Below are 27,253 nucleotides of genomic sequence, written 5' to 3' on the forward strand. Positions count from 1 at the left end.
GGTAGTTTCCGGCGTATAAGACAACGTTCTAGGAATGTGGCCCGGCGATAAAGACAGGGGTCATCTTATACGCCGGGTCGCCTTGTACGCCGGCATATATGGTATTCTCTTCTATCAATACGAGGGCAAGTTACTACTTTCATGGAAATTGCTAAAATAATGCATTTACGGTATATGTGTAGATTTTAATGCTTCTGGCCAGTGGTTGAAATGAAATCATATTGTTGAAATCCATTGAGTGCTTTTCTTTCTGCCTTTTTGGGTTTTTGTCCCTTAAAAGCATGCATCCAGGAAAGTACACAGCCTACTTAATTCTTCTTATTCCCCCTACTTTTTTTCCCTTTTCTTAGGGAGGATCTGCTTTCTCTCCAGCAATAACACTCAGCAAAGAGAAAGCCCAAGTCCAAGCGGCTGTTTTGGCTCGTGAAGTGGGCTGCCCATCAACCCGCAGTCCTGAACTTGCCTCATGCCTTCGCCAGTTGCCTGCCAAAACACTTAACGATGCGCAAACCAAGGTGTGTTCATTTCTTGATTTTTGTCATCGCCGTTTAAATGCACGGGTGTGCAGATCTAGCAGGGCAGAAAAGGTCCGTCTGGTTCCTGGGATGAATGTCTTCTCGAAAGAGAAATCTCTCTTCTCTTGGAAGGAAGTGGAACCAAAATAAAACCAGAGACTGTAGAGTTGATGAATTGGTTGTGAATTGTCCGTTGCCTTAAGACTGAGTGCAACCTCAAGCCCACTAGCAAATGAGAATGTGAAATGAATCCGAGGCCTGCAAGTCCTGTAGGCCCAAAGACTCACCGCAAGCAAGCAATTCATACCGTGGATGAAGTTATTTCGTCTGTCTCTTGGGTATTCTCTTGGAGAAAAATGAGAAAAGAGAGAGAATTTTTTTTGTCATACATGCACCAATGTGCACGTGCCAAAGGGGCAGAGCTTGTGTCGTTCCTTTTTATTATATGACCTTCCTTGAACCATTCTGAACAGAGGGAAGAGCACCGGATGATGGGTTTTCAGTTGTAGGAGACAGATTCTGGTTGAATGTTAGGAAAAGAGACCGCCTACTACCTCATAGTTCCCTGTGTCCGGTTAGATCCCACAGGCTGGGCCTTCTTCAGGCCCCGTCGGCCAAGCAGTGCCATTTGGCGGGGCCGCGGAGGAGGGCTTTCTCTGTGATGGCGCCCACGTCTTGGAACAAGCTCCCCCCAGAGATTAGGACCGCTACCACCCTGTTGGTCTTCCATAAGCTGCTTAAGACCTGGCTTTTCCGGCAGGCCTGGGGTTTATAAAACCTGACCCCTGGATGATTGTCTTTATACTGTTGTTCTGTTATGTTTTATGTGTTTTTTATTGTTAGCCGCCCAGAGTCCTTCGGGAGTGGGGCGGCTTATAAATTTTAAAAATAAATAAATAAATAAATAAATAAATAAAAAGGTCCAAATAAGTAAAGGAAAGAAAGGTGAAATGTACTTGTTTAAAGTTAACCTCCCTCCCTCCTCCTTCCTTCCTTCCTTCCTTCCTTCCTTCCTTCCTTCCTTCCTTCCTTCCTTCCTTCCTTCCTTCCTCATTCCCTCCCTCCTTCCTTCCTTCCTTCCTTCCTTCCTTCCTTCCTTCCTTCCTTCCTTCCTTCCTTCCTTCCTTCCTTTCATAACCCTAACCCTAACCCTAATATTTCTTGAGCGTGGCTGCCTGAGAAATTCTGGGAATTGAAGTCCATACCTTTTAAAGTTGCTAAGATTGAGAAACATTGGTTTAGAACAGGGGTGTCAAACTGCTGGCCCCGTGGGGCAGCTGCATCATGTGGAGGCCGCGCCCACCCCAGCTCCGGCAATGCGAAAAAAAAGTCACAATACATCGCGACACATCATGTGACGTGGCGAGTTTGACACCTGTGGTTAGAAGATAAGAGTGCTTTTCTGATGAAGGATGGAGCAACTATGATATCTCTTTAATCCTTAGGATTGTTGTTTATTACAGAAGTTCAGGTCTGAACAATCCAATTATATAACTGAGAATAGATCAAAAAGTTGCGAGAGACTTAGTTATGGTAGTAGCTAATGAGGTTTTGTGGGTGTGGGTATGTGTGGATATGTGTTTGAACAGCAACTGAGAACAAAGGGGAAACCATTCTTTTATCAAAACCACTTTCTGGGGGCATTGAATGGCTTATCCAGAGCCATTCAAGAGCCTGATGCGCAAAGGATATCAGGAACTGTTGTAGATTCCACTGTCATTGGACTGTTCTAGGCACAGCTAGACATAAACTATCAATGGCAATAGCACTTAAACTTATATACCTCTTCATATTGCTTTACATCCCTCTCTAAGCAGTTTATAGAGTCAGCATATTGCCCCCAGCAATCTGGGTCCTCATTTTACCCACCTCAGAAGGATGGAAAGCTGAGTCAACCTAGAGCCGGTCAGGATTGAACTCCTGGCAGTGAGCAGAGTCAGCCTGCATTACTGCATTCTAACCACTGTGCCACCACAGCTCTTTTACTGTATGAGTGTGATTTGCACAAGCAATTCCCTAGTTTGTCTGCTTCTAGTAAAAGTCATTAGTAAGTTATAATGGTGTTTTCTTTCTTCTTTACTACCAGTGGCCACTGATGCTTTCTGCCCCACTTCTTCATCTGTCCTGGCATGCATAAGATTTACTTCATTCTCCTTCCACTCCTATGCTAACCTTTTTTGTGGTTCTTTATGTAGCTCCTAGCCATAAGTGGACCATTCCAGTATTGGGGTCCAGTTGTTGATGGATCCTACCTGCAGGAGCCTTTTCCAGCTGCTTTGCAACGTTCCCGACTTTCGAAGATGGACATACTGATTGGAAGTGCACAACAGGATGGGCTGATCAGTCGTGCAAAGGCGATTAAGGTAAGCAGAAATGCCATGCCTGAAACCTACTGCTAACAGAGTTGGAAGGGACCTTGGAGGTCTTCTAGTCCAACCCCTTGCTCTGGCAGAAAACCTTATAACAGATCAGATAAATTGTTGTCCAATCTTGTCTTAAAAACTTCCAGTGTTGGAAGATCTACAACTCCTTAAGGCAAGTCATTCCACTGATCAATTGTTCTTACTGTCAGAAAATTCCTCCTTAGTTCTAGGTTGCTTCTCTCCTTGATTAGTTTTTATCTGTTGCTTCTTGTCCTGTGTTCAAATGCTTTGGGGAATAGCTTGACTCCCTCTTCTTTGCGGAAGCCCCTGAGATATTGAAACACTGCTATCATGTGCCACCTCATCCTTCTCTTCATTAAACTAGAACTGCCCAATTCCAGCAACCGTTCCTTATATGTTTTAGCCTCCAGTCCCTAATCATCTTTGTTGCTCTTCTCTGCACTCTTTCTAGAGTCTCAACATCTTTTTTACACTGTGGCGACCAAAACTGGTGCAGCATTCTGAGTGTGGCCTTACCAAGGCATTGTAAAGTGGTATCAAGACTTCATGAGATCTTGATTTTATCCCTCTGTTAATCCAGCCTAGGACTGCATTGGCAGCTGCAGCAGTGCTGGCTCAGATTTAAGTGATTGTCCTCTAGGATTCTGATGTATAACTATAGCTTCAATTATAGAGATAGATAGATTCAGAAAAAAAAAATCCAGGGCCTGCTTTATGCATATTCACATATATGATGAAAGAGTACAAATTTTACTGGCAACATGGAGCCAGTGTTGTAAAATCAGGTGTGATTCACATAACAGGCACCTTGCCTTAACAATGAAAACTCCATAAGTCACTCAGTGTCAATGACTGAAATGGACAGCCATAGACATTGAACAAAACTAACAAACAAAATTCTGATCCCAGACAACAGGATCACAGAATTGGAAGGGTCCTTGGAGGTCTTCTATCTAGTCCAACCCAATTGTGGTCATAAGTTGAGGACTATCTATAGAAGCTATCATATGATGACAATACAATTCTCAGAAGTCTCCATGCACCAGGTAGTGGCGATGGAGCAAATCAAAGCATTAGATTGCCAACAGAAATACAGTCCCTTAATTAGAGGGACTGTGATTTGCTATATGTAGTCACTCAGAAGGAACTAATGCTTTTCAAATTAAGATAGCCAGTATCCAAATGTCTGCGAACATACTAAAAAATTCAACAGTGAGACACTTTTAAGTAAATTAACTCCACCCGATAAATAGAAACCTATTTTCCTTTTTGTCTGGTCTTCTCATTTCAAAGTCCAAAGTGATCTACTTCAATCTTCATTCCTTTCCTTTTCTTTGTTTGGAATGCTCTCTTTGCTGATTTCCATCTCTCCATCATTCCTCTAACATAATAGCAGAATAGTAACAGAATAACAGAGTCGGAAGGGATCTTGGAGATCTCCTAATCCAGCGGTTCTCAACCTATGGGTCGCAACCCCATTTGGGGTCGATCGACCATTTCACGGGGGTCGCCAAGCAAGGCTGTCTGCCATTTTTTTCCCCTTTTCAGGTGGGTGCCTTACCTCCCTTGGGCTGGCCCAGCCGGTGGTCGGCCTGCTCCATCTCTGCCACTTGCCACCTATGCCTCGGCCGGCGCAGGGGGCGGCACCATGCGTGTGCGGCGCTCCCTGGCAGGGAAAGTCCTCGACTTACAACCAGTTGGGTAGTCCTTGACTTACGACCGGTTTAGTCCTCAACTTACGACCGGTTGGGGGTCACGGCATTAAAAAGGTTGAGAACCACTGTCCTAATCCAACCCCCTGCTCAAGCAGGAGACCCTATACCATTCCAGACAAGTGGCTGTCCAGTCTCTTCTTAAAATCCTCCAGTGGTGGAGCACCCACAACGTCTGAAGGCAAGCCGTTCTACTGATTAATTGTTCTCACTGTTAGGAAATTTCTCCTTAGTTCTAGGTTGATTCTCTCCCTGGAAAGCAGATGAGAAGATCATTTTTCAGTTTTCTATACTGTCACTTTCTAACTTCCTTCAGCAACTCTCTTTGCCAAAAGAATTGTGAACCACAGCAATGTCACATTTCAAAAAAAACAAACAAACACCATCTTCTTCCATAGGCATAGCAAGAAGAGAGAGGGTTTTCATGTTCTATTGGATAAAATGGGGAAAATTTTGTTGTTCAAATGGAAGACTTTCCTGAAAAAGAACCTCATTGAGTTTTTAGAGTTTTAGAGCAATGCACATAAAAAAAAAAATTACAGTTAGATTTTGTTGCACCAGTAGCAGTGCAGATGGTAAACATGTAGTAATAGTAATAGTAGTAAAGTTGGAAGGGACCTTGGAGGTCATCTAGTCCAACCCCCTGCTCGGGCAGGAAACCCTACACCATTTCGGACAAATGGCTGTCCAGTCTCTTCTTAAAAACTTCCAGTGTTGGAGCATTTACTGCTTCTGGAGGCAAGCTGTTCCACTGATTAATTGTTCTCACTGTCAGGAAGTTTCTCCTTAGTTCTAGGTTGCTTCTCTCCTTGATTAGTTTCCACCCGTTGCTTCTTGTCCTGCCTTCAGGTGCTTTGGAAAATAGCTTAATTCCCTCTTCTTTATGGCAGCCCCTGAGATATTGGAATACTGCTATCATGTCCCCCCTTGTCCTTCTCTTCGTTAAACTAGACATACCCAATTCTAGCAACCGTTCCTTATATGTTTTAGCCTCCAGTCCCCTAATCATCTTTGTTGCTCTTCTCTGTACTCTTTCTAGAGTCTCAACATCTTTTTTACATCGTGGTGACCAAAACTGGATGCAGTATTCCAAGTGTGGCCTTACCAAGGCATTGAAGAGTGGTATTAATACTTCACGTGATCTTGATTCTATCCCTCTGTTAATGCAGCCTAGCACTGTGTTGGCCTTTTGGGCAGCTGCCGCACATGTGCATGGGGTTACTCTAATTCAATATGAGACAAACATGCATACATACTTCTTCATGTAGTCATGGCTCATGGAAAATTAAGAACAGGAGGAAAGAGTTGCCTTCTTCACAATAGCCTATTTATTAAATGAATTAACAGCATTCTACTGTACAGGTAGTCCTCAGTTTCCAACCACAGCTGAGCCCCAAAAGACAGTTGTTAAGTGATTTTTGCCCCATTTTGCGAACTGTCTTGCCAGTGAAGTGAATCACTTCAGCAGTTAAGTAACATCGTAATTAAGTGAATCTGGCTTCCCCATGGACTTTCTTTGTCAGAAGGTCGCAAAAGGGGATCACGTGACCCCAGGACATTGCAACCTTCATAAGTACATGCCAGCTGCCAAGTGTCTGAATTTGTTGTGATTCCGTGCCAGCCAGTAGATCTGGCAGCTGAGTCTGAGGAATCAGAGGAGGAGGAGGAGGGGCCTGGAGTGACATCAGAGTCAGAGGAAGGCTCTGAGCAGCTCCAAGACTTACAGTCTGAGGAGGAGCCTGGCCCCTCTACTCGCGCTCAGGCTGAGACACAGCTGTGCTGGGAGCCTGAGTTGGGCAGTGATGAAAAACAGCTGGGACAAATCCCGGATGCACGAAAGCGCAGGCAAGAGAAGCGAGTAGGACAGAGGAATGCAATGGGGCGGCTCCAAAGGCAAAGGAGAAGGCATTAGGAAGCCACGCCTTGGCTGCATAATAAAAGGGAAGGTGTGGGAGGTGCTGGTTGCTGAAGGCAATCGTTTATGTTGAGGATTGAATTTCTGTGAACTGTGTTTGTTTGCCTTGGACATTGACTCAGGTCTGTGAATAATAAAAGGGGATTGGTTTTTTTCCTGTGGTTCCAGCCTGCTTGTTTGGGGGTTTCTCCTTCTGAGCTTAACAAGGACTCACGTAGGCTGGAACGGAACAGAATTTTGATCACGTGACCATGGGGATGCTGCAGGGGTCATAAGTGTGAACAACGGTCATCAGTCACTTTTTTCAGTGCCGTTGTAACCTCGAACGATCACTAAATGAACTGTTGTAAGTCGAGGACGACCTGTATGACTATTTCCTCAGCAACCTCTAGGGTTCAGTCAAAGCACAAATTTACCTCAAGTGATTTGGCAGTTGTGAAACCTGGGCCTACGTGTCTATAATAATAGTTTTTACACTAAAAAGCAGAACCTTTAAAAAAAAAAATCCTGAGTTAGGCCAAAAATAAGAAATAAAAAAAAAGTTTTATTATTAGATGTCAACTGTGGAATGATTTGGAAAAAAAGATTATTCAAACCAGGTTTTTAAGCCAAGGGTCCATGGAGAATTCTTAGATTTCCAGTTTTTCAGGAAGTTCATCTGTAGCCAATGCAGGGGTGAGAAAAATAATTTGGGACTGGGAGAAAAACATAGTCTTTAAAAAGGGTGGGTGGGTTTGTGTGTGTGTGTGTGTGTGTGTGTGTGTGTGTGTGTGTGTGTGTGTGTCCGGGTACCTGTAAAGACACTTATATGTTTGTTCATATATATTTCAGAAACATTTGCTTAAATGATAGGGAAAAAACCTTTAAAATAGTTTTGCCTGGAGAGCTGAAACTTTCTTCAGTCCTGGCTGGATTTCTCAATGATTCATGCACCAGGTGCTATTCCTAGAGAGTCTGACTTGAGTTTCTGTTAAATCAGGATCTTTTCAGCCTCCAGACATCTTGGATTCTGAGCACCTGTAGTATGGTAGTGGTCTTTACATGTGCAAAACCATCGTTGTATTTTTAAAGACCTTTTAAAAAAAAATAAAATAAAATAAGGACCTTATTCTTTCTTCTGTAATGTTGGCTTCTGGTTTGTTGGGTCCTTAAACCCAAACCAGCCCCGCTGAGGATTTTCCATATTTGAAGACAATAGAATTTGGAGACCATGTACTGGAATTTTATTTATGTATATGTCAGATTTTTATCCCGCCTTTGTTACTTTATAAGTAATTCAACATGCATAATGCACAGCCATTTGTCTGGAATGGGATAGGATCTCCTACTTGAGCAGGGGGTTGAATTAGAAGATCACCAAGTTCCCTTTCAACTCTGTTATTTTGTTATTCTTTTTACTATTTTCTTCACAATAACACTCCTATAAGGTACGTTGGGCAGAGAGAGAGTGACTGGCCCAAAGTCCCACACCCAGCTTTCATGTCTAAGGCGGGACCAGAACTTATCGTCTCCTGGTGATTGGCCCCAAGTTAACCAGCTAGCTTTCACGTCTAAGGCGGGACCAGAACTCACTGTCTCTTGGTGATTGGCCCCAAGTTACCCAGCTAGCTTTCACGTCTAAGGCGGGACCAGAACTCACTGTCTCCTGGTGATTGGCCCAAAGTCACCCAGCTAGCTTTCACATCTAAGGAGGGACCAGAACTTATCATCTCCTGGTGATTGGCCCCAAGTTAACCAGCTAGCTTTCACATCTAAGGAGGGACCAGAACTCATTGTCTCCTGGTGATTGGCCCCAAGTTACCCAGCTAGCTATCATGTCTAAGGCGGGACTAGAACTCACTGTCTCCTGGTGATTGGCCCCAAGTTAGCCAGTTAGCTTTTATGTCTAAGGCAGGACCAGAACTCATCATCTCCTGATTTCTAGGCCAGCACCTTAACCACTATACCAAACTAATTCAATCATCAATTAATTAATCAATCAAGATTCCTGCCAAATGCCTGCTGTGGTGTGTGGAGTATTACAGTTGCATTTCATCAAAAGAAAAACTAACAAAGTTGCTTCCTGGTACTCACCTACGATCTTCCGGATATTCTTCTCAGCCTCCCCGCTATCCCGAAGGGTTGCATTGACCAATTGTAGAAACAAATCTTGTAGCCCTTGGCCAGGGGTAGGCAACCTTGGCTCTTTTATGACTCCCAGAATTCCTGAGCCAGCATGGCTCAGCATGGAAACCTCTCCCTTTCCCCTCAGCATGGCTGGCTCAGGAATTCTGGGAGTTGAAGTCCATAAAAGAGCCAAGGTTGCCTACTCCTGGCCTAGGCCTAGGCCGCTTTATGACTCGTGGACTTCAACACCCAGAATTCCTGAGCCAGCATAGCTCAGCTTGGAAACCTCTCCCTTTCCCCTCAGCATGGCTGGCTCAGGAATTCTGGGAGTTGAAGTCCACGAGTCATAAAAGAGCCAAGGTGGCCTACCCCTGCCCTTGACCATATTTATCATGCATTCTTTAACCCCTTCTTCCTCCTTTTCAAATGGCAAACTAATGGCAGACGGACATATAGATAGTTCTCAACTTACAACCACAATTAGGAACAGAATTTCCGTTTGTAAGCAAGGTTGTTGATACGTGAGTCACGCCCAATTTCACGACCTTTTTTTGCCACAGTTGTTAAGTGTATCCCTGCAGTTGTTAAATGAATTGCACAGTCTTTAAACGAATCCAGCTTCTCCCGTTATCTTTGCTTATCAGAAGACGGATGGGAAGGTTGCAAATGGCAATCACATGACTCTGGGATGGTGTCAAGTTGCCAAGTGCCTGGGTTTTGTTCATGTGACTTGGGGGGCAGGCTGCGATTGTCATAAGCGTGAGTACCAATCACGAGCCATTTTTTTTCAATGCGGTTGTAACTTTGAACAGCTGCTAAATCCATGGTCATAAGTCAAGGACTGCCTGCAGTTGTCCATCGTTTTCCCAATTACAGTTATCAGAAAGATTTAAAATGGATAAAAAGACAGGGAGCAAAGTAAGGCAGAATTGGAGGTGCCATTGTGCACCAATGATGAGCATGCAATTGCTTAAATCAGGGGTCTTCAAACTTGGCAACTTTAAGACTTGTGGACTTCAACTCCCAGAATTCCTCAGCCAGCCAGGAATTCTGGGAGTTGAAGTCCACAAGTCTTAAAGTTGCCAAGTTTGAACACCCCTGGCTTAAATGTATACATTTTTGTTGAAATGTGAACAGCCATTTCTGAATTTTTCTGCATGCTCTTCTCCTCTCTTATTAGCGTTTTGAGGAAAGTCAAGGCCGAACCAATAGCAAAACCGCTTTTTATCAGGCCCTCCAGAACTCTTTGGGCGGTGAAGAATCCAACCTTCTCATCCAGGATGCAGCTACATGGTTTTATTCCCTGGAACACTCATCCACTGAGTATGCTTCCTTCTCCAGGGCATTAGAAAATGCCACTCGGTAAGTTTCTCCCCCTTTTTTTTTTTAAAGGTCGGAGAGAAATCATGGAAGGAAGGCATGGAAAAGAAAAAAAAATGGCAGGACAAGCAAAAGATGATTTCTTAGAACAAGCCATTACTCTGTAGAAGCAAGATATATTAACAAGGGCTTAGTAAAGGGTTATTGTGCTTCATTATTCTGGCTAGCAATTGGGACCTCTAGCAATTGTGACCTCTAGGATATAATCCCTGTATCTTTAGTGCAGGGGTAGGCAACCTTGGCTCTTTTATGACTCGTGGACTTCAACTCCCAGAATTCCTGATCCAGCCATGCTGAGGGAAATGGGAGAGGTTTCCAAGCTGAGCCATGCTGGCTCAGAAATTCTGGGAGTTGAAGTCCATGAGTCATAAAAGAGCCAAGGTTGCATACCCCTGCTTTAGTGTAATGCAGTGGTTCTCAACCTTTTTAATGCCGCGACCCCCAACCGGTTGTAAGTTGAGGACTACTCAACCGGTCGTAAGTCGAGGACTACTCAACTGGTGCAGCACCGTTTGCAGAATGGGACTTTTGGTCGGCTCAGCAGGGCAGAGACATAGCCTGGACAATTCCTGTTGGCTTTTGAAAGCCAATAGAATTAGACTCTATTCAAGAGAGTCTATTCTATTGGCTTTCGAAAGCCAATAGAATAAAAAGGAGTAGCACAGCTAAGGAAAGGGGGGGAAAATGGTGGACTGCATTGTTTGGCGACCCCCGTGAAATGGTCGTTCGACCCCAAATGGGGTTCCAACCCACAGGTTGAGAACCACTGGTGTAATGGTTAAGATGCTGGCTTAGAAACCAGGAGACAGTAAGTTCTAGTTGCACCTTAGGCATGAAAGCTGACTTTGAGCCAATCACCAGGGGACTGTGAGTTCTAGTCCTGTCTTAGGTATAGGACTGGCTTACAAACTAGGAGGTGGTGAATTCTAGTCCCACTTTAGGCATGAAAGTTGGCTGGATGACTTTGGGCCAATTATCAGACTATGAGTTCTGGTCTCACTTTAGGCATGAAAACCAGCTGGGTGACTTTTGGCCAATTGCCAGGAGACTGTGATTTCTAGTCCCGCCTTAGGCATGAAAGCTGACTGGGTGACTTTGTGCCAGTCACTCTATCTCAATCCAACCCACCTTCACAGAGTAATTGTTGTGTAAAAATAGGAAGGAATATTATGTGTGTTCATCACCTTGAGTTAATCTATGAAATACTAAAGGCAGGTTAAAATCTAATCAATCAATCAAAATAAATAAAGTCAATTCTTTCACCATTAATCCATGTTCTGGGACTGCGTGGCTGAAAGTGGATTGGAAGTACTCAAAATGAATTCCTTCTAAGTATCTAAATATCAAAGTGAATCTCCAGTAGTTTTTTTTTAAAAAAAATCACAATAAATGCATCAGCTTCCCCCTCCCCATCCAAGGTGCACATACTATACTTCCCAATGCTTTGACACATGTGTTTATCAAAATTGTGGCTTAGCACGCCTGAAAGTCAGGATAAACATAAGCTTCACAGCGCATTGTGGACAAGATGCTAACTTTGATGCCCCCTGCAGAGGTGTACATAGGCAGAAGAGAGAAGAAGTCAAAACTGAAGCGTTGGATAAATATATCAAGTTGAGTTCAGTTTTAAATTATGGGCTGCAGACCTTCCAACACATTCAAGAAAAACATTTTGAGCAGTAGAGCCATAACCCTCAAATACAGTCTCTTGCAGCTGAAGAGTATTGCTTTTGTTTTCTTTGGCTCCTCATATGTCATTTCTTCAGGTTTTAAATTTGGCAACTTTACCACACTGGACTTGAAATAAGAAACCAACTGCCATATGCTCCTCAGGATATCCATTCTTGTTCATTCTTTGTGATGAATTTTTTTAATCAGAGAAGGAGTAAGATACCACTGCATGTGTTGTTTTGGGGTTCCCCTTTACCCATTCCAATAATTTAATTGTTTTATTTTATTTATTTGTATGTATGCCACCTTTATTTATTTACTTTATTTACAAAACTCTTGTCCCACTTCCAACAAATCAGCATTAGCAACAAACTATATTTAAACACAGCCTTAAGTTTGCTAAAGGCAGAAAGGTGACTGAAACGGGAATTATAAGCAATCAATTGCACGCTTCAAAGAGGGCTGAAACTTGGAAAAGAGAAAAGTTTACAAATTATTTTGACCTATTCTTTTATGTTGAATTCTCCACGGAACGTCTATAACACATATGGCTGCACCAGGCCTTTTCTTTTTTTTTTTTAAAAAAAAATAGATTTGTTTTTCACTAAAAGAAAATGATAAAAAAAAAAGAATATTGGAAAAAAATAGTCTGGTCAATCCTTGTACTTATGACCACATCAATGCCCCCATGGCCAATGATTGCAATTCAGATGCTGGGAAACTGGTTCACATTTATGACCTGTTGCAGTGTCCTGCGGTCATGTGTGCAGTCTCCTGACTGCAATTTGCAAGGGTTCAGCAAAAAACACCCATTCAGAAGAATGGTTTCACACTTAGAACTTCAGCATTCACTTAATGACCATTGTAAAAATGGTTGTCAAATTGGGTCCAACTTGACTTTTGACCACACTTTCTTACAATGGAAATTTCACTCTCGGTTGTGTGCGTCAATTGAGGCCTTCTTGTATTAATCTTAAGTCACGCATCCAAACTGTAATTTCCATTTTGGAAACCTATAATATTTGACTCAGGGACTTCTATGCTTCCCCCCCCCCCTTCTCTTGGTTACTCTACCACCTTACCTAATAGAGAATTTTGAAGAACTTAACAATTTTTGTTTTTGGTTAATCCTGAGTGTGTGGATATGGAGTAACAGCATAAAGGCAGAGACTTCAGATCTATTTATGATAAAAGGCTAATTGTTTCCAGATTGTAAAGATGCATTTTTTTCCTGTTTTTAGAGATCACTTTATCATTTGCCCAACCATAGATATGGCAAAGGAATGGGCTAACAACAAGAGAGGAAATATTTTCATGTACCATGTGCCAGACAGCAGTTCCTTGAGCAGGTAAGGATAATCTTTTGACCTAGCTTACTTGTAAAATGATTTAGATAAGAGTAAAAGTGTTCTTTGGATCATTCCTTATGCTCATGATGATTAGGGGACTGGAGGCTAAAACATACAAAGAACGGTTGCTGGAATTGGGCATGTCTAGTCTAATGAAGAGAAGGATGAGGGGGGACATGATAGCAGTGTTCCAATATCTCAGGGGCTGCCCCAAAGAAGAGGGAGTCAAGCTATTCTCCAAAGCACCTGAAGACAGGACCAGAAGCAATGGATGGAAACTAACCAAACAGAGAAGCAGAACTAAGGAGAAATTTCCTGACAGTGAAACGACTTGCCTCCAGAAGTTGTGAATGCTCCAATGCTGAAATTTTTAAGAAGACATTGGACACCTATTTGTCTGAAATGATATAGGGTTTCCTGCCTGAGCAGATGGTTGGACTAGAAGACCTCCAAATTTGTTACTCCGTTATTCTGATAACTAAAGTTTAAGATAGTTCTTATGCAATTCTTGAGTGAGTTACCTGGTCCAATCCTTTTCTGGGCCTTTGAGGCAGGAGACAAATGTAGAAATATAGGTGGAGCTGGTGGTAGAAAGTATTAGCTTTTCAGAAAGAGGTTAAAAGAACAAGGTCAAGAAAGAAAGAACAATGGAGCTTCAGCTTCTAGTTTCTATATAAGAGAAAAAACACCAGAGTAAAACCAGTAAAAGAGGGTAAGAATAATTGAGCTGAAAGCATGTCTGTTTTCATTTTTTATTCTACCTTGCATGCAAAGCATTAAAACCACTTTTTCTGCATTCTACTTCCTCTGATATGGGAAGATAATTTGCTTCTATTGGTTCTAACTATTGGAAAGTGTGTCCACAATGTTTGCAGAGTTTTCAGAAAAGATTGTTTTCTCTATCACCAGCTACATTTTAGCTAGAACAGGGGTGTCCGACCTTGGCCACTTCAAGACTTGTGGACTTCAAGTCCCAGAATTCCCCAGCCAGCCATGATGGTTGGCTGGTTAACTGGAGGAATTCTGGGAGTTGAAGTCCACAAGTCTTAAAGTGGCCACGCTTGGATACCCCTAAGCCAAAATAAAGAAGGTTAGCTTGTTTCCTTTCATAGATGTCCTTTCATATGTTCACCACTGCCTTCTTTTGAGATTTTTTTTTTACTTCCCTGTCTAGCCAGTCCTCACATTTACATTACTAAAGCTGAGCTGCAATTGAATTAATTAGCTAGTTCTCTGTGGACCATCAGCCTTGGGGCAGTAAGAACTTAATCTAAGCTTTTTTGTCTCCATAATTTCTTGACTTCAGTTCCTAGACTAACTAGCCAATGGTCATTAGGAAAGCTGTACAAAACCCCAGAGTTCCTTTATTTTCATAAGAGGTTTTGGACTGAGTGAGAGACTAAAATCTGGAGTAATGAAATAAAAACTGAAACATCTTCAGCATAGTTTAAATCTCACTTTGGGAATATGCGTACAATGTTTATTTAGTGACATCTGTGCTAATTTTGCAAGAAATTTGAAAAAATAGGGCTTGTGAGCGTTTCTTGGTGAGCAAATGGAAATCCCACGGCAGGCAGTTAACTTCCTTTTGAATCTGGCACAATGTCTGATTTAGTCAAATTTCTGTTTACATTGAGCCTTTTAAACTTCTATTTGATATGGTCTTTCGTTAATTTTTGTACAAACACAAATATTGACTTGTGTCTTGTCCAAACATTCTTTTTAAATGATTTAAGTCTCAAATTAAGAATTCTGAGATGCAGTTCACTCATTCTGTGTCCAGTGATTTGAAGATAATAGGCAGAATTATCCTGTTAGCTTTACCGAGATCATTTTAATATTTGTAAATATATTATAACAATGTGAAAATTCCTAAAGAAGTAGCAAAGAATTGCAAAATAGCGTACCCAGTGTTGCATTACAGTTCAGCAGCAGATAAAGTGATAAAGCAAATTTATCTGGAATATGACTAACAGCCCTTTGTTTAGCAACCATTCAAAGTCACAACAGTACTGAAAAAAGTGACTTATGACCAGTGCTCTCACACTTATGACCATCACAGTATCCCTGTGGCCACATTATCAAAATGTGGACTCTTGGCAACCAGCATTCAGACAGTTGCAGCATCCCCGGGTCACATGATCTCCATTTATCACTTTCCCAGATGGTTTCCAGCCAGCAAAGTCAATGGGGGAAGCTGGATTCGTTTTACGACTATGTGATTCACTTAACAACTGCAGTGATTTGCTCAATAACTGTGGAAAAACAGGTCGTAAAGTTGGGCACTGTCACCTGGTGATCTGGTTAACAACTGGCATGACTTAAGACCATAGTTCCAAGTTGTAAGTCGAGAACTACCTGTAACAACAGTGCTTTACTGTGTCCAAATTGAAGCATTTCTATGTGTTTCATAAATGTTTATAACCATTTCAAATAAAACATGCTTAAATCTAACCCAAATCCCCCTCAGATTTGATGTATATTGGATGTATCCAATCAGGGGCACCCAAGACAAGTTAAAAAAAAAAATCAAGATGAAAGGGGCTGTTCCTCTGTCAAAACCCCACTGTTCTTTCATAGATGTGTCATGCAATGAATGTGAAAAGGAGACAGGATTTCAGTCATTAGTTTTGACACAAATTCCCTTACATGCAATTTCTTCCTCATAGATATACTAAAGGGGTGATGCAGATATCTGAACCCCATAAAAAACAGGGTACTTAGTATTTAAATGACTTATGTAACGATCCCTAAGTTCGCCATCTTGATCTTGAATGCCAAACTGTTGATTTTATTTCACTATGTGGTTCCCCCCCCCCTTTTTCTGGAAGTCTAATGCTAAATTAGATCAGTTGAAAGCTTGCTACCCAGTGAAGTGAGTCTATTGTAGTCCTCGGTTTACGTCCACAACTGAGCCCAACATTTCTGTGGCTAAGCGAGACAGTTGTTGAATAAATTTTGCCCCATTTTACGACTTTTCTTGCCACAGCTGTTAAGTGAATCACTGCAGTTGTTAAGTTAGTACACAGTTGTTAAGTAAATCTGCCTTCCCCCTTGACTTTGCTTGTCAGAAAGTTATAAAAGGGGATCACGTGACACTGGGACACTGCCACAGTCATAAATATGAGTCAGTTGCCAGCATTTGAATTTTAATCATGTGACCACAGGGAGACTGCAGTGGTAATAAGTGTGAAAAATAGTCATAAGTGACTATTTTCAGTTATGTTGTGACTTCAGTCACTAAAGTAATGGTTGTAAGTCGAGGTCTGCTTGCATTCTCCTCAAGATTAAGGCCTCCTAATATTAGCCAGGATTACTGTCAGCCATCTGCATGGTTTTGAAGTTGGAAATAAACCTGGTTCTCATCATTCTTGGTAACAGAGCATCTTATTCACTACAGCAAGTGTATAGAAATGGGAAGGCCTGGAAAAAAAAACCTGGAAAAAAATAAAAAAAAAAAACAGTTCCCCCCCCCCCGTCCTCCTCTTTTTTCCCCCAAAGCTTTGGAACTGTTTCCCCCCCCCATTTTTCTAGTTTTTCCCCCCATTTCTACAAGGGTGGGGTAGTATAATTATATAATTTGATTGGGAGCTGCCTTGAATTACTTAGAAGAATGGGCAGCTATATAAATGTTTGAAAGGATGAGTGACTAAATAAATAAAATAAATTGTGCTAGGCCTCTCCCATTTTCTCCTGAAAACTGCTTTTTCTCCTGCATACTCTTTTTTTTTTTAAAGAGAATAAAAATAATTTTGGGAGTGGTGGGCTTTGAATTGAATTCTTCCCATTTTCTCTGGAAGCGTTTTAGAAACTTATTCTAATAATTTTCTTATCTTTTTTTATATGTTTGTACTTTATTAATTTGGCTCAGAGATGTCCACATGGTACTGTCCTAAGAGTGAAGATGGTGGTATACTTGAACCTCTTCTATCTTTTTACATAAATGGCAATGTTATGTGATCCTGGCTATTTTCTTTCATGACCAGGGGCCAGCTCTCCTGACCAATAACCAGCCAAGACACAGTGAAGGCCTTTTGTTTCATTTATTGCAATAAGCGGCGAAAGAAGCTATCAAAGCTTGGTTCCCTCCAAAGTTTTAGCCCAAAATATTTCCTTTTTTATACATCCTTTGTCCCGGCTGCCACATCCCTCCTCTTTCCCCATTGGCTGAGGTACTATGAGGTTACACTCTTTCCGACTGCCTCCTACATATTTCCTGCTACATACTAAATCATACATCACATGTACATTAAAATTAAGAGATAATTTATGCAAGGTGTGTCAGTTAATATTAATCAACTAATTGCACATGCTCAGTTGCCTGAGTTCTGCCCCCCCCCCCTTTTTATGACTTCTTAGAAAAATAGGTTCTTTCCTGTTTTGCTAGTTATGTTCTCTTACAGCTCCTTTTCCCAGTCTGAAGACCCAGATAACAATTTTGCCTATGGTTTGTCTTACATCCTTTTTTTATGCTATCCTTTCCTGTTTCCCAGCCATTATAGTTGCTTCTCCACTCAATAAATTTCCACTAGAGCAAATTCAATTTTAAATTTCTCTTTTCAATATTAACTTTTTGAAGATCTTTCCTTTACTTCTATCAGCAATAAGCATAAAAGCATAAAAATGGATGGAGCTTTGTTCATTCCATTGTGGGTGCCATCTTGATTTTTTGGGACCATAGCCAGTGGACATTTCTGATTCAAGGGCTGCTTAACTTTCTAGCACAGCTTCTAGGATTAAAGCCACTTCAGCCATTCATATATCATTTTAGCTCAGCACATCTATGATCCTGAAAACATTTTCAGGGAATTAGGCAAAAGAGATGAGGAATCTGCCAGATCCACACTTCTATTTTTAGTATATTTTTAGTAATTCCTGAATTAGACATGAATTATAGTAGCTTCTTGTTTTTGTTTCTGCAGAAAAGAAAACACCCCTCCTTGATGCATGCACAGACAGGCACGTGCACAAACACACATACACACACACACACACACAAATATGGTTGTAAATCAAAACTTCGGGTTTGCTGCTTTTGAGCTGTGAGATCACTTATATCCAACTCTATTGCTTCCCAATGTATTTTCTTTGTTTTTTCAATAGCTAAAACCAAACTATTTGCAAGGGCAGCTAAATGGGCAAAAGATGAATGCCTTCTAATGAGATCATTCAGTGTCAAACAATGAGGTTTGGAGATGTGCTGTGGAAAAAAGAGGAAAGTTTATGGGTTACACAACCATGATACATTCACTAAAAATTCTATTATTATTATTTTTTGACATCTGAACGCCAGCTCTCAGGGTAAAATAAAGTTTTAAAATTCATGGTCTGTAAGAGATTAAAAAGTATACAATGAATTTTGTTAGAGTTCCAGATGTTCACAAAGATAAATATAATAAATGTCAGCAGCCGTGAAAGTTCACTATGGTGAATTGTAAATCCTGGTTTATTGCTTAATGAAACATTCTAAACCAAATCATGATGATCTGCTCAGTTAGCATTACATGATCACCTCCAATATCTGTTGGTTCGTCTCCAGAGAAATAATTGTGTTACTTTGATTTAAAGTCTTGTAGTTTTTTTTTTAAGATTAACAAATATATCATAGTATGTGATAGATGTGTTTTTGCATTGCCCATTATACTATACATGTATTATAGCATAAGATTCAAGCAATAGGATGTAGAAATTATAGAACATGAGAATAAAAGAATTGAAAAGACCTTGGAGGTCTTCTAGTCCATGCCCTTGCTCAAGCAGGAGATGCTATACCATTGCACACAATAAATGTCCAAACTCTTCTTAAAAACCTCCAGTGATGGAGCACCCACAACTTCTGGAAGCAAGCCATTCCACTGATTGATTGTTCTCATTGTCAGGAAATTTCTCCTTAGTTCTAGGTTGGATGTTTCTTTAATAATGTTCCATCCTTACTTCTTGTCCTGCCTTCAGGTTCTTTGGAGAATAGGTTGACACCCTCTTCTATGTTACAGCTCCTCAAATATTGGAACACTCCAAACATGTCATTCCTTCTTAAACTAGACATACCCAGTTTCTGCAAACTGCAACATATGTTTTTACCTCCAGACCCCTAATCATCTTTGTTGCTCTTCTCTGCATTCTTTCTAGAATCTCAACATCTTTCTTGTATCTTGGCAACTAACATTTAGGCCAGTGGTTCTCAACCTGTGGGTCGGGACCCCATTTGGGGTCGAACGACCATTTCACGGGGGTCGCCAAACAACGCAGTCTGCCATTTCCCCCCCCCCCCCCCTTTTCCTTAGCTGTGCTACTCCCTTTTATTCTATTGGCTTTTGAAAGCCAATAGAATAGACTGTCTTGAATAGAGTCTAATTCTATTGGCTTTCAAAAGCCAATAGGAATTGTCCAGGCTGTCTCTGCCCTGCTGAGCCCGCCAAAAGTCCCATTCTGCAAATGGTGCTGCACCAGTTGAGTAGTCCTCGACTTACGATCGGTTGAGTAGTCCTCGACTTACGACCGGTTGGGGGTCGCGGCATTAAAAAAGTTGAGAACCACTGATTTAGGCGAAACCTGGCTCAAGAACAGTACCTATGAGAGGGACATTTGAGTCCTAGTGGACAATCACTTAAACATGAGCCAGTATATGTGGCAGCAGCCAAATAAGCTAATACAATCTCAATTTTGCCATAAATTACCCTAATATTTAAAGATATGCAAGGCCTCTATTTTACAAGGGATGGGCACTCAAAGGAATCTTACAAACTCTTCTAAAGATGCAATATATCTTTGCCTATAATAACTGAAGTGTCATAAGCTGTAAGTCGTTGACTACCTGTATAATCATATTTACTCAATCTTTTGCTTTCTGTTTTCAGCTCAAGTGTGGAATATATGCCTGATGTTCAGCTTGCATTTGGCCTGCCCTTTTATGCTCAGTACAAAAACCGATATACGCTGGAAGAGAAGACTCTGTCCTTAGCCATTATGCAGTACCTGTCCAACTTCATAAAATCCGGGTAGGTGCTCTTTGGCATGTGTAGGTATTCCTCAAGTTAAGACCCCATTGTGATTATGATCATAAGTCATGATGACTGCAAAACAGATCTCCACAGGACCCTTCTTGTGGTGTTTGTTAAGTGAACATGGTGGTTGTAAAGCAAAGGCCATATTTGTTATGCAAAGACCGCAGTTGTTAAATGAACCCATTGAACACTACAGAGTGGTTTTTGCTGAAAACAAGAAATAAACATTGGTGTCTGTCTTAGTACTAGTTTCATGTTAACTGGAACTAAAACGTCATGGCCATCAACATTGTCATGAGAACTAGCTGTATCCGTTTGTGTTCTCCCACTGGAAAAAGAACATCACGATGACCCAACTGTAGGCCTTACTGCAAGGATGGAAAAATGATAGTAAAGTCCCACTGCCAGCCAGAAGAGCATAGGTATTTATTTATTTTATCATATTAAAATTCATATGGTCTCATGTTCTTCTTCTTGTGCCATATCCGTTATCGGATGTTGGCGATCATGTTGGCGATCCTGTTCTTATCAGCAGCCGCACGAAAAAGTGCTGCTGAGCTCTGTCCAAACCAGTCCCTTAGATTTTGAAGCCACGATGTTCTTCTTCTGCCTGGACCTCGTTTGCCTTCCATCTTTCCCTGGAGGATTAAATGGAGTATGCCGTATTTTTCTGGGTGTCCCATCACATGTCCGAAATATTCTAATTTTCGTTTTTTAATTGTTTTGATGATTTCCCTTAGCTTTTCCAGGCGGCTTATCACCGTGTCGTTTCTAATCTTGTCAGTCCAGCTTATACGTAACAGCCACCTGTAAATCCACATTTCAAATGCTTCTAGTCTCTTCAGGTGGCCTTCTGTCAGAGACCAACTCTCTACGCCATAGAGCAGGATAGAAAAAATATAACATCTGACAAGCCAGATTTTCAGTCTTAGGCTTATGTCGTGACTGCAGAAGACCTTTTTCATTTTGAAGAATGCTGTTCGAGCTTGCTCTATCCTTGTCTTTACTTCAGTGGTCATGACCCAGCTTTCATGTAAATTAGAATCTCATGTTCTACTAAAGCCAATGAGCTGGCCTTGGAAATTCATTCACCATCACCACTATCACCACCTCCTCCTCCTCCTCCTCCTCCTCCTCCTCCTCCTCCTCCTCCTCTTTGTTGTTAATTGCGAAGTCATGTCCGACCCATCGCGACCCCATGAACAACTTTCCTCCAGGACTTCCTGTCCTCTACCATCTTCTGGAGTCCATTTAAGTTCACACCTACTGCTTCAGTGACTCCATCCAGCCATCTCATTCTCTGTCGTCCCCTTCTTCTCTTGCCCTCAATCTTTCCCAGCATTAGGCTCTTCTCCAGTGAGTCCTTCCTTCTCATTAGGTGGCCAAAGTATTTGAGTTTCAACTTCAGGATCTGGCCTTCTAAAGAGCAGTCGGGGTTGATCTCTTCTAGGACTGACTGGTTTGAACGCCTTGCAGTCCAAGGGACTCGCAGGAGTCTTCTCCAGCACCATAGTTCAAAGGCCTCAATTCTTTGGTGCTCAGCCTTTCTTATGGTCCAACTTTCACAGCCATACATTGCAACTGGAAAAACCATGGCCTGGACTATACGCACTTTTGTTGGCAGGGTGATGTCTCTGCTTTTTAGCCTCTTCCTCTTACAAACTTTTATATACTTCTAACAGCCTCAACCATTGTTTTTTGAGCTGCTGCAGTGTATATTTGATGTTGTCTTTCTATGTTCTTCTGGGTCTCTCAAAGTCCAAACCCATGTCTACATCATGAGAGGTAGTAACAGGACAAAGTAAAGGATTGCTAGGATTCAGCAAAGTATGGCATGGCCTGAAGAGGCTCTGCTGAAGTTGGAACAGGTCCAACAAACCCTCAATGGATAATATATAGCTACACAAATCCAAATGACTTCTTCTTTCTTAAACCTTTAAAACATGTTACTACCCTGTTATAAGAATTCCTTGAAGATCACCACCTCAGAACACCTGGAGGGTCACTGGGTTGCTCAAATAAGACATGAATGCTAAGGAATTTATCCCATGATGGACTTAGAGTCCAATTCTTCTTGAATTAGAATTGGTTAATCCATTTTTCTTCCCTTGTAATTATGGGCATGGCTGGTCTCATATTTGAACGTTGACTTTCCTCATACCCTAAACAAGAATTGTAACCCTAACCTAGGTCAACTGGCAGTATAGATACTTCTCGGCCTACGATTGGTCGCTTAGCAACCGTCCAAAGATATGATGGACTTCCTGGGGTACTCACAGTGTTCTGACTGCTATTCCCACCCTCGTCACCATGACTGCCCTTTGGGTGCTTGGCAACCAAACTGCAATTACAATTGTTTACAACATTCTGTGGTCATGTGACCCTATTTTATGTCATTTTTGCAGAAAAGTAGCATTTCCCCCCCGTTTTTTGGCAAAACCAACCTATAGTGAACCATTGGTTCATTTAACTACCATGGCGTTCACTTAACATCCACAGGAAAAAAAGGTCATAAAATTGGTCACGTAGGTGATCTGCTTTATGACTGTCAGGATTTATGACCCTAGTGGGCTGGCTGCATTATGGTCATAAAACAAGGACTACTGTACACAAGAAAAAATATGTACATTTTTTTACCCTGGCAATTTCATGCAGCTTTTATGAGTAGTTTGTGTTGCAGGCTGGAGACTTATATTTGTTCTTTTCTGCAGAAATCCAAATAACCCTTATGAATTTTCAAGAAAGAGGATAGAAGGACTCCCGCCTTGGCCTATGTTTCGTGCAGACGCTGGTGGAGACAATTATAAAGAGTTTACTGCTTCTTTACCGAACCATAAAGGGCTGAAAAAATCTGAATGCTCCTTTTGGGATTACATCAAAACTGTAAAAACTTTGACAAGTTGTAAGTCTATTGTATAAACTTCAATTATTTACTTAGGCTTGCTTATATGCTCCTTTGTTGGCAAATTGACTCTAAACACCTGCCCTCTGAGCAAAACGATTAATGCAATGCAAGAATAATTTGTAAGCCACTCACTGTCGCTGTGCAGTGTGAGATGAGCGGCGTATACATTTGATAAATAATGCAGTACAATAACAAAATAGTATCAAAATAGTATCTACTTTGAGCTGTCTTTGAAGACTATCTAGAACAGGTGTGTCCACTTTGCAACTTTAAGACCTGTGGACTTCAACTCCCAGAATTCCCCAGCCAGCCAGCCTTTAGACACCCCTGATTTAGAATGCAGCAAAACAGGGAGTGATGGGGGCGCTGCGTTGCATACATGTGACTGCTCTGCTTGTCAAGCTCTGTTGGATACCAGTTGGCTTCCAAATACAATTTGAGCTGCTGGTATCCATTTATAAAGGCCATAGGTAGATGTCAGAAATAGATAGATAGATAGATAGATAGATAGATAGATAGATAGATAGATAGATAGATAGATGATAGAAAAGATAGATAGATAGATAGATAGATAGATAGATAGATAGATAGATAGATAGATAGATAGATAGATAGATAGATGGACGGAGGGACAGACATAGAGATAGATGATTGGATGGATGGACTGACGGCGGACAGACAGACAGACATAGATAGATGATTGGATGGATAGATGAATGGAAGATGATGATAGATAGGTAGGTAGGTAGTAGGTAGATAGATACATAGATAGATAGATGGTAGATGGTAGATGATAGATAATGATAGACAGATCGATGATAATGATAGATGACAGATAGATGATAGATAATGATGATAATGATAGACAGACAGACAGATATAGAGATAGATGATTGGAGGGATGGAGGGATGGATAATGGATGGAGGGAGATAGATGATGATAGATAAATAGATGATAAGATAGATAGATAGATAGATAGATAGATAGATAGATAGATAGATACTGTAGATAGATAGATAGATAGATAGATAGATAGATAGATAGATAGATAGATAGATAGATAGATAGATAGATAGATAGATAGATAGATAGATAGATGGACGGAGGGACAGACATAGAGATAGATGATTGGATGGATGGACTGACGGCGGACAGACAGACAGACATAGATAGATGATTGGATGGATGGATGAATGGAAGATGATAGATAGGTAGGTAGGTAGTAGGTAGGTAGGTAGGTAGGTAGGTAGATACATAGATACAGAGATAGATGGTAGATGATAGATAATGATAGACAGATCGATGATAATGATAGATGACAGATAGATGATAGATGATGATAATGATAGACAGACAGACAGATATAGAGATAGATGATTGGAGGGATGGAGGGATGGATAATGGATGGAGGGAGATAGATGATAGATAAATAGATGATAAGATAGATAGATAGATAGATAGATAGATAGATAGATAGATAGATAGATAGATAGATAGATAGATACTGTGGATAGATAGATAGATAGATAGATAGATAGATAGATAGATAGATAGATAGATAGATAGATAGATAGATAGATGATAGAATGGTAGATGGTAAATGGTAGATGATAGATAATGATAGACAGACAGACAGATAGATGATATGGATTTTTAGATATAAGCTGCCCAAAGTCAATATAGAAGTTGGTGTTTTACAAATCAAGATAGTAATGATACTCATAAGTACTTAAGTGTTTGGAGAGGACTTGAATGTGGACAAAAATTGCAAATCAAATCTAAAGATCTGTTGCCTGTGCAACCAACCATAATGATTGGTTCACCGGCATGATTTTTTCTTTGATGATGATGCAACTTCTTTGTTACGTTTTCAGGCCAAAGACAGCAACCTGCCCTCAGTAGGCCCACGAAAGGACTGGCTGTCACGCCCATGTCTAAGACCACTACAGTGAAGTTGCTGGAAGATAAGGCAGCTTACAGCAAATAGAGCAGACCGTTTCACTCTATTTTACATCGAAGTGATGAAATCAGAATATTCTACGCATCTGAGAGAAGAACTGGCTTTGTTATATTGTAGTGGTGTTTCTGTCATAGGTGATTATTTGCAGTAGTATGCTAGATACGAAGGTTGCCTTGCAAGGCAAGCAAAATCTAAAATATCATAAACAAGGCAATGCTTAGGAGATGAGACAATGAATTTTGATGCATTGAATTGTATGCTAGTTACTGAATAAATTTGGGGAAAGATTGGTAAATCAGCTTGGTGCCTTCTAGTTATTAAAATGGTATGTCTTCAAATCAAAGGTGCTTGCTTTCACCAATAGCCCTCAACACAGTGCTTGGGTCCTCAAATGTCCTTTTGGATGTTTGCCTGGCTTCCTGTTCCATTTGGCTTTTTTTGTTTTTGCTTGAAAGGGATATTTTGATTGCAACAGATAGGAAGTTGACACACTGCAGAGCATTAGCCTCCCACATCATGTTGATTTCCCAAGAATGTCAGCAGAACCCAGATTTCCTTTAAAAAGAAAAAGAAAAACAGCTGTCCACCAGTGCCTTGTCTGAAAAAAGGACAAAGACATTGGGGCGGCATGGAGCTTCTTGTAGGGGAGAAAGACAGAGAAGTTCAATCAATCAATTCCAACTTTGCAAGATCTTTTTTTTTCCTGCGAGAAGTTGAAATTGATTGAGTGATTGAATCTTTTTTTTTTGGCGGCAGAGGCCTAAAGTGAAAAGGTTTTATAAAACCCAGCTGAAGGCCTAGCACCGGGGCGACGGCGCGCGTGCCCACAGAAAGGGCTCTGTGTGCCACCTGTGGCACCCGTGCCATAGGTTCGCCACCATGGGCATAAATTCATCCAGCTAGCTTTCATGCCTACGTGTGACTAGAATTCACACTCTAGTCTATTATAGTAATAAAAGACTATAAGTTTCAAGTTCATTTTCTTTCATGTGAGAATGTGCTTTGAGTGGACATTTATAGTTGCAAAGTCCCAAACAGGAAAACGTTGCAGTAGTACAGTTAAAAAAAAAAGTTTGCTATATGGCGTTTGCATTTTACTAAACTGATGTGAACTTGGAAACTTTTATTTTAGACTGCCGTTTACTAGAACAACTTAACTTCACTGTAGATACATTTTTGCAATGCCAGTTGTCCTGTAAGATTTATATTTTTCCAGTGATACGCCCAACAGCCTCAATGATTTTTTTTTTAGAGGCCAAGTCTGCAGAGATCAAAAGAGTCTGAACTATGAATACTCGGAAGAAAGCAATCTGCTTATTTCTTTTCAAGCACAGCAGAGACATTTTTCATCCAAATGAAATTACAGATCGTGCTAACCCAGGGGGGAAAAAAACTGTTGTTGCAAGCATTTTTTTTTTCCCCTTTGAGCAGAGATTGAGGTTACTTCTATCAGACTTAAAGCATTGCACCCATTAAATTCATGTTTCCTGACTTCAGCCCGCTTTTGGAAACACTGAAATATTTTCATAGATAAAGAAAACTCGTGGCATGCTGAAAAATTTCATCTGCCTCCTTTTTTTTTAACGTTCCCACCCAATTTTAAGGCAAAGGAAAAAATGAAAAATAAACAGCAAAATTCTCCACTGAAAGCAGTTCATTTGTGCATACAAATTGCCTGTCTCATTCTACAACTATCTCTTCAATGATAGCTTCTTCTTCTTTTTAATTCATCTCTGAAAAATGTTTCACCGGAGAAACCCCACCTAATATTTCCTCTTGGGATTAAAAACATTAAGATGGACCTTTTCCACTGAATCTGTTTTAGATCTGAAACAGAGCAGCTAAAGGAACTGCTTGAGAGGAAGCAAAACCTAAGCCCTCCCGCTTTTTGCAGTGATAAATATGTTAAAAATAATCATAAGGAACCTGAAAGAAATTTAAAAGCATGCAGAAAATCAGGAAGAAAAACAGAAGCCTTTTCTCCAAGAGAGAGAAAGAGAGAGAATCACTGGGAAAACAGATTTAGATACTACATTAAATAGAGTCTTGCATAGAAATTGAGCCAATATTTTATTACTTAGCAAGACAATCACTGTGAAGCTGTGCTAATCCGAAGTAAGTTCCATGAAGTTTCATGGAAATCTATTCTGATTAAGGGGATATTGGATTGGGTGGTGTTCCCATTGTGCACTGATAGGTTGTCGTTGTTCAGTCACTAAATTGTGTTGACTCTTTGTGACTCCATGGACCATAGCATGCTAGGCCTCCCTGTCTTCCGCTGTCTCCTGGAGTCTACCAAATTCATGTTCATGGCGTCAGTGAAACCATCTACTTATCTCATCCTCTTCATT

The 27,253-nt window shown here is 40.9% G+C and overlaps 1 protein-coding gene across 1 annotated transcript in view; it reads left to right on the plus strand.

The window, feature by feature from the left end:
• The window catches only part of TG (thyroglobulin), a 147,157-nt gene extending 122,009 nt beyond the window's left edge, over positions 1-25,148 (plus strand). Inside the window, exons 42-48 of the mRNA XM_039350445.1 lie at positions 351-515; positions 2,711-2,878; positions 9,813-9,994; positions 12,925-13,032; positions 19,890-20,030; positions 22,748-22,938; positions 24,817-25,148. Of these exons, the coding sequence (XP_039206379.1) occupies positions 351-515; positions 2,711-2,878; positions 9,813-9,994; positions 12,925-13,032; positions 19,890-20,030; positions 22,748-22,938; positions 24,817-24,929 (1,068 nt within the window). The 3' untranslated portion in view covers positions 24,930-25,148. The remainder of the gene's footprint in view (positions 1-350; positions 516-2,710; positions 2,879-9,812; positions 9,995-12,924; positions 13,033-19,889; positions 20,031-22,747; positions 22,939-24,816) is intronic.
• Positions 25,149-27,253: the final 2,105 nt, after the last annotated feature.

This window comes from Crotalus tigris, unplaced genomic scaffold (genome assembly GCF_016545835.1).
Source record: "Crotalus tigris isolate CLP2741 ecotype Arizona unplaced genomic scaffold, ASM1654583v1 scf7180000018335.1346539, whole genome shotgun sequence".
NCBI classification, from domain to species: Eukaryota; Metazoa; Chordata; class Lepidosauria; order Squamata; family Viperidae; genus Crotalus; species Crotalus tigris.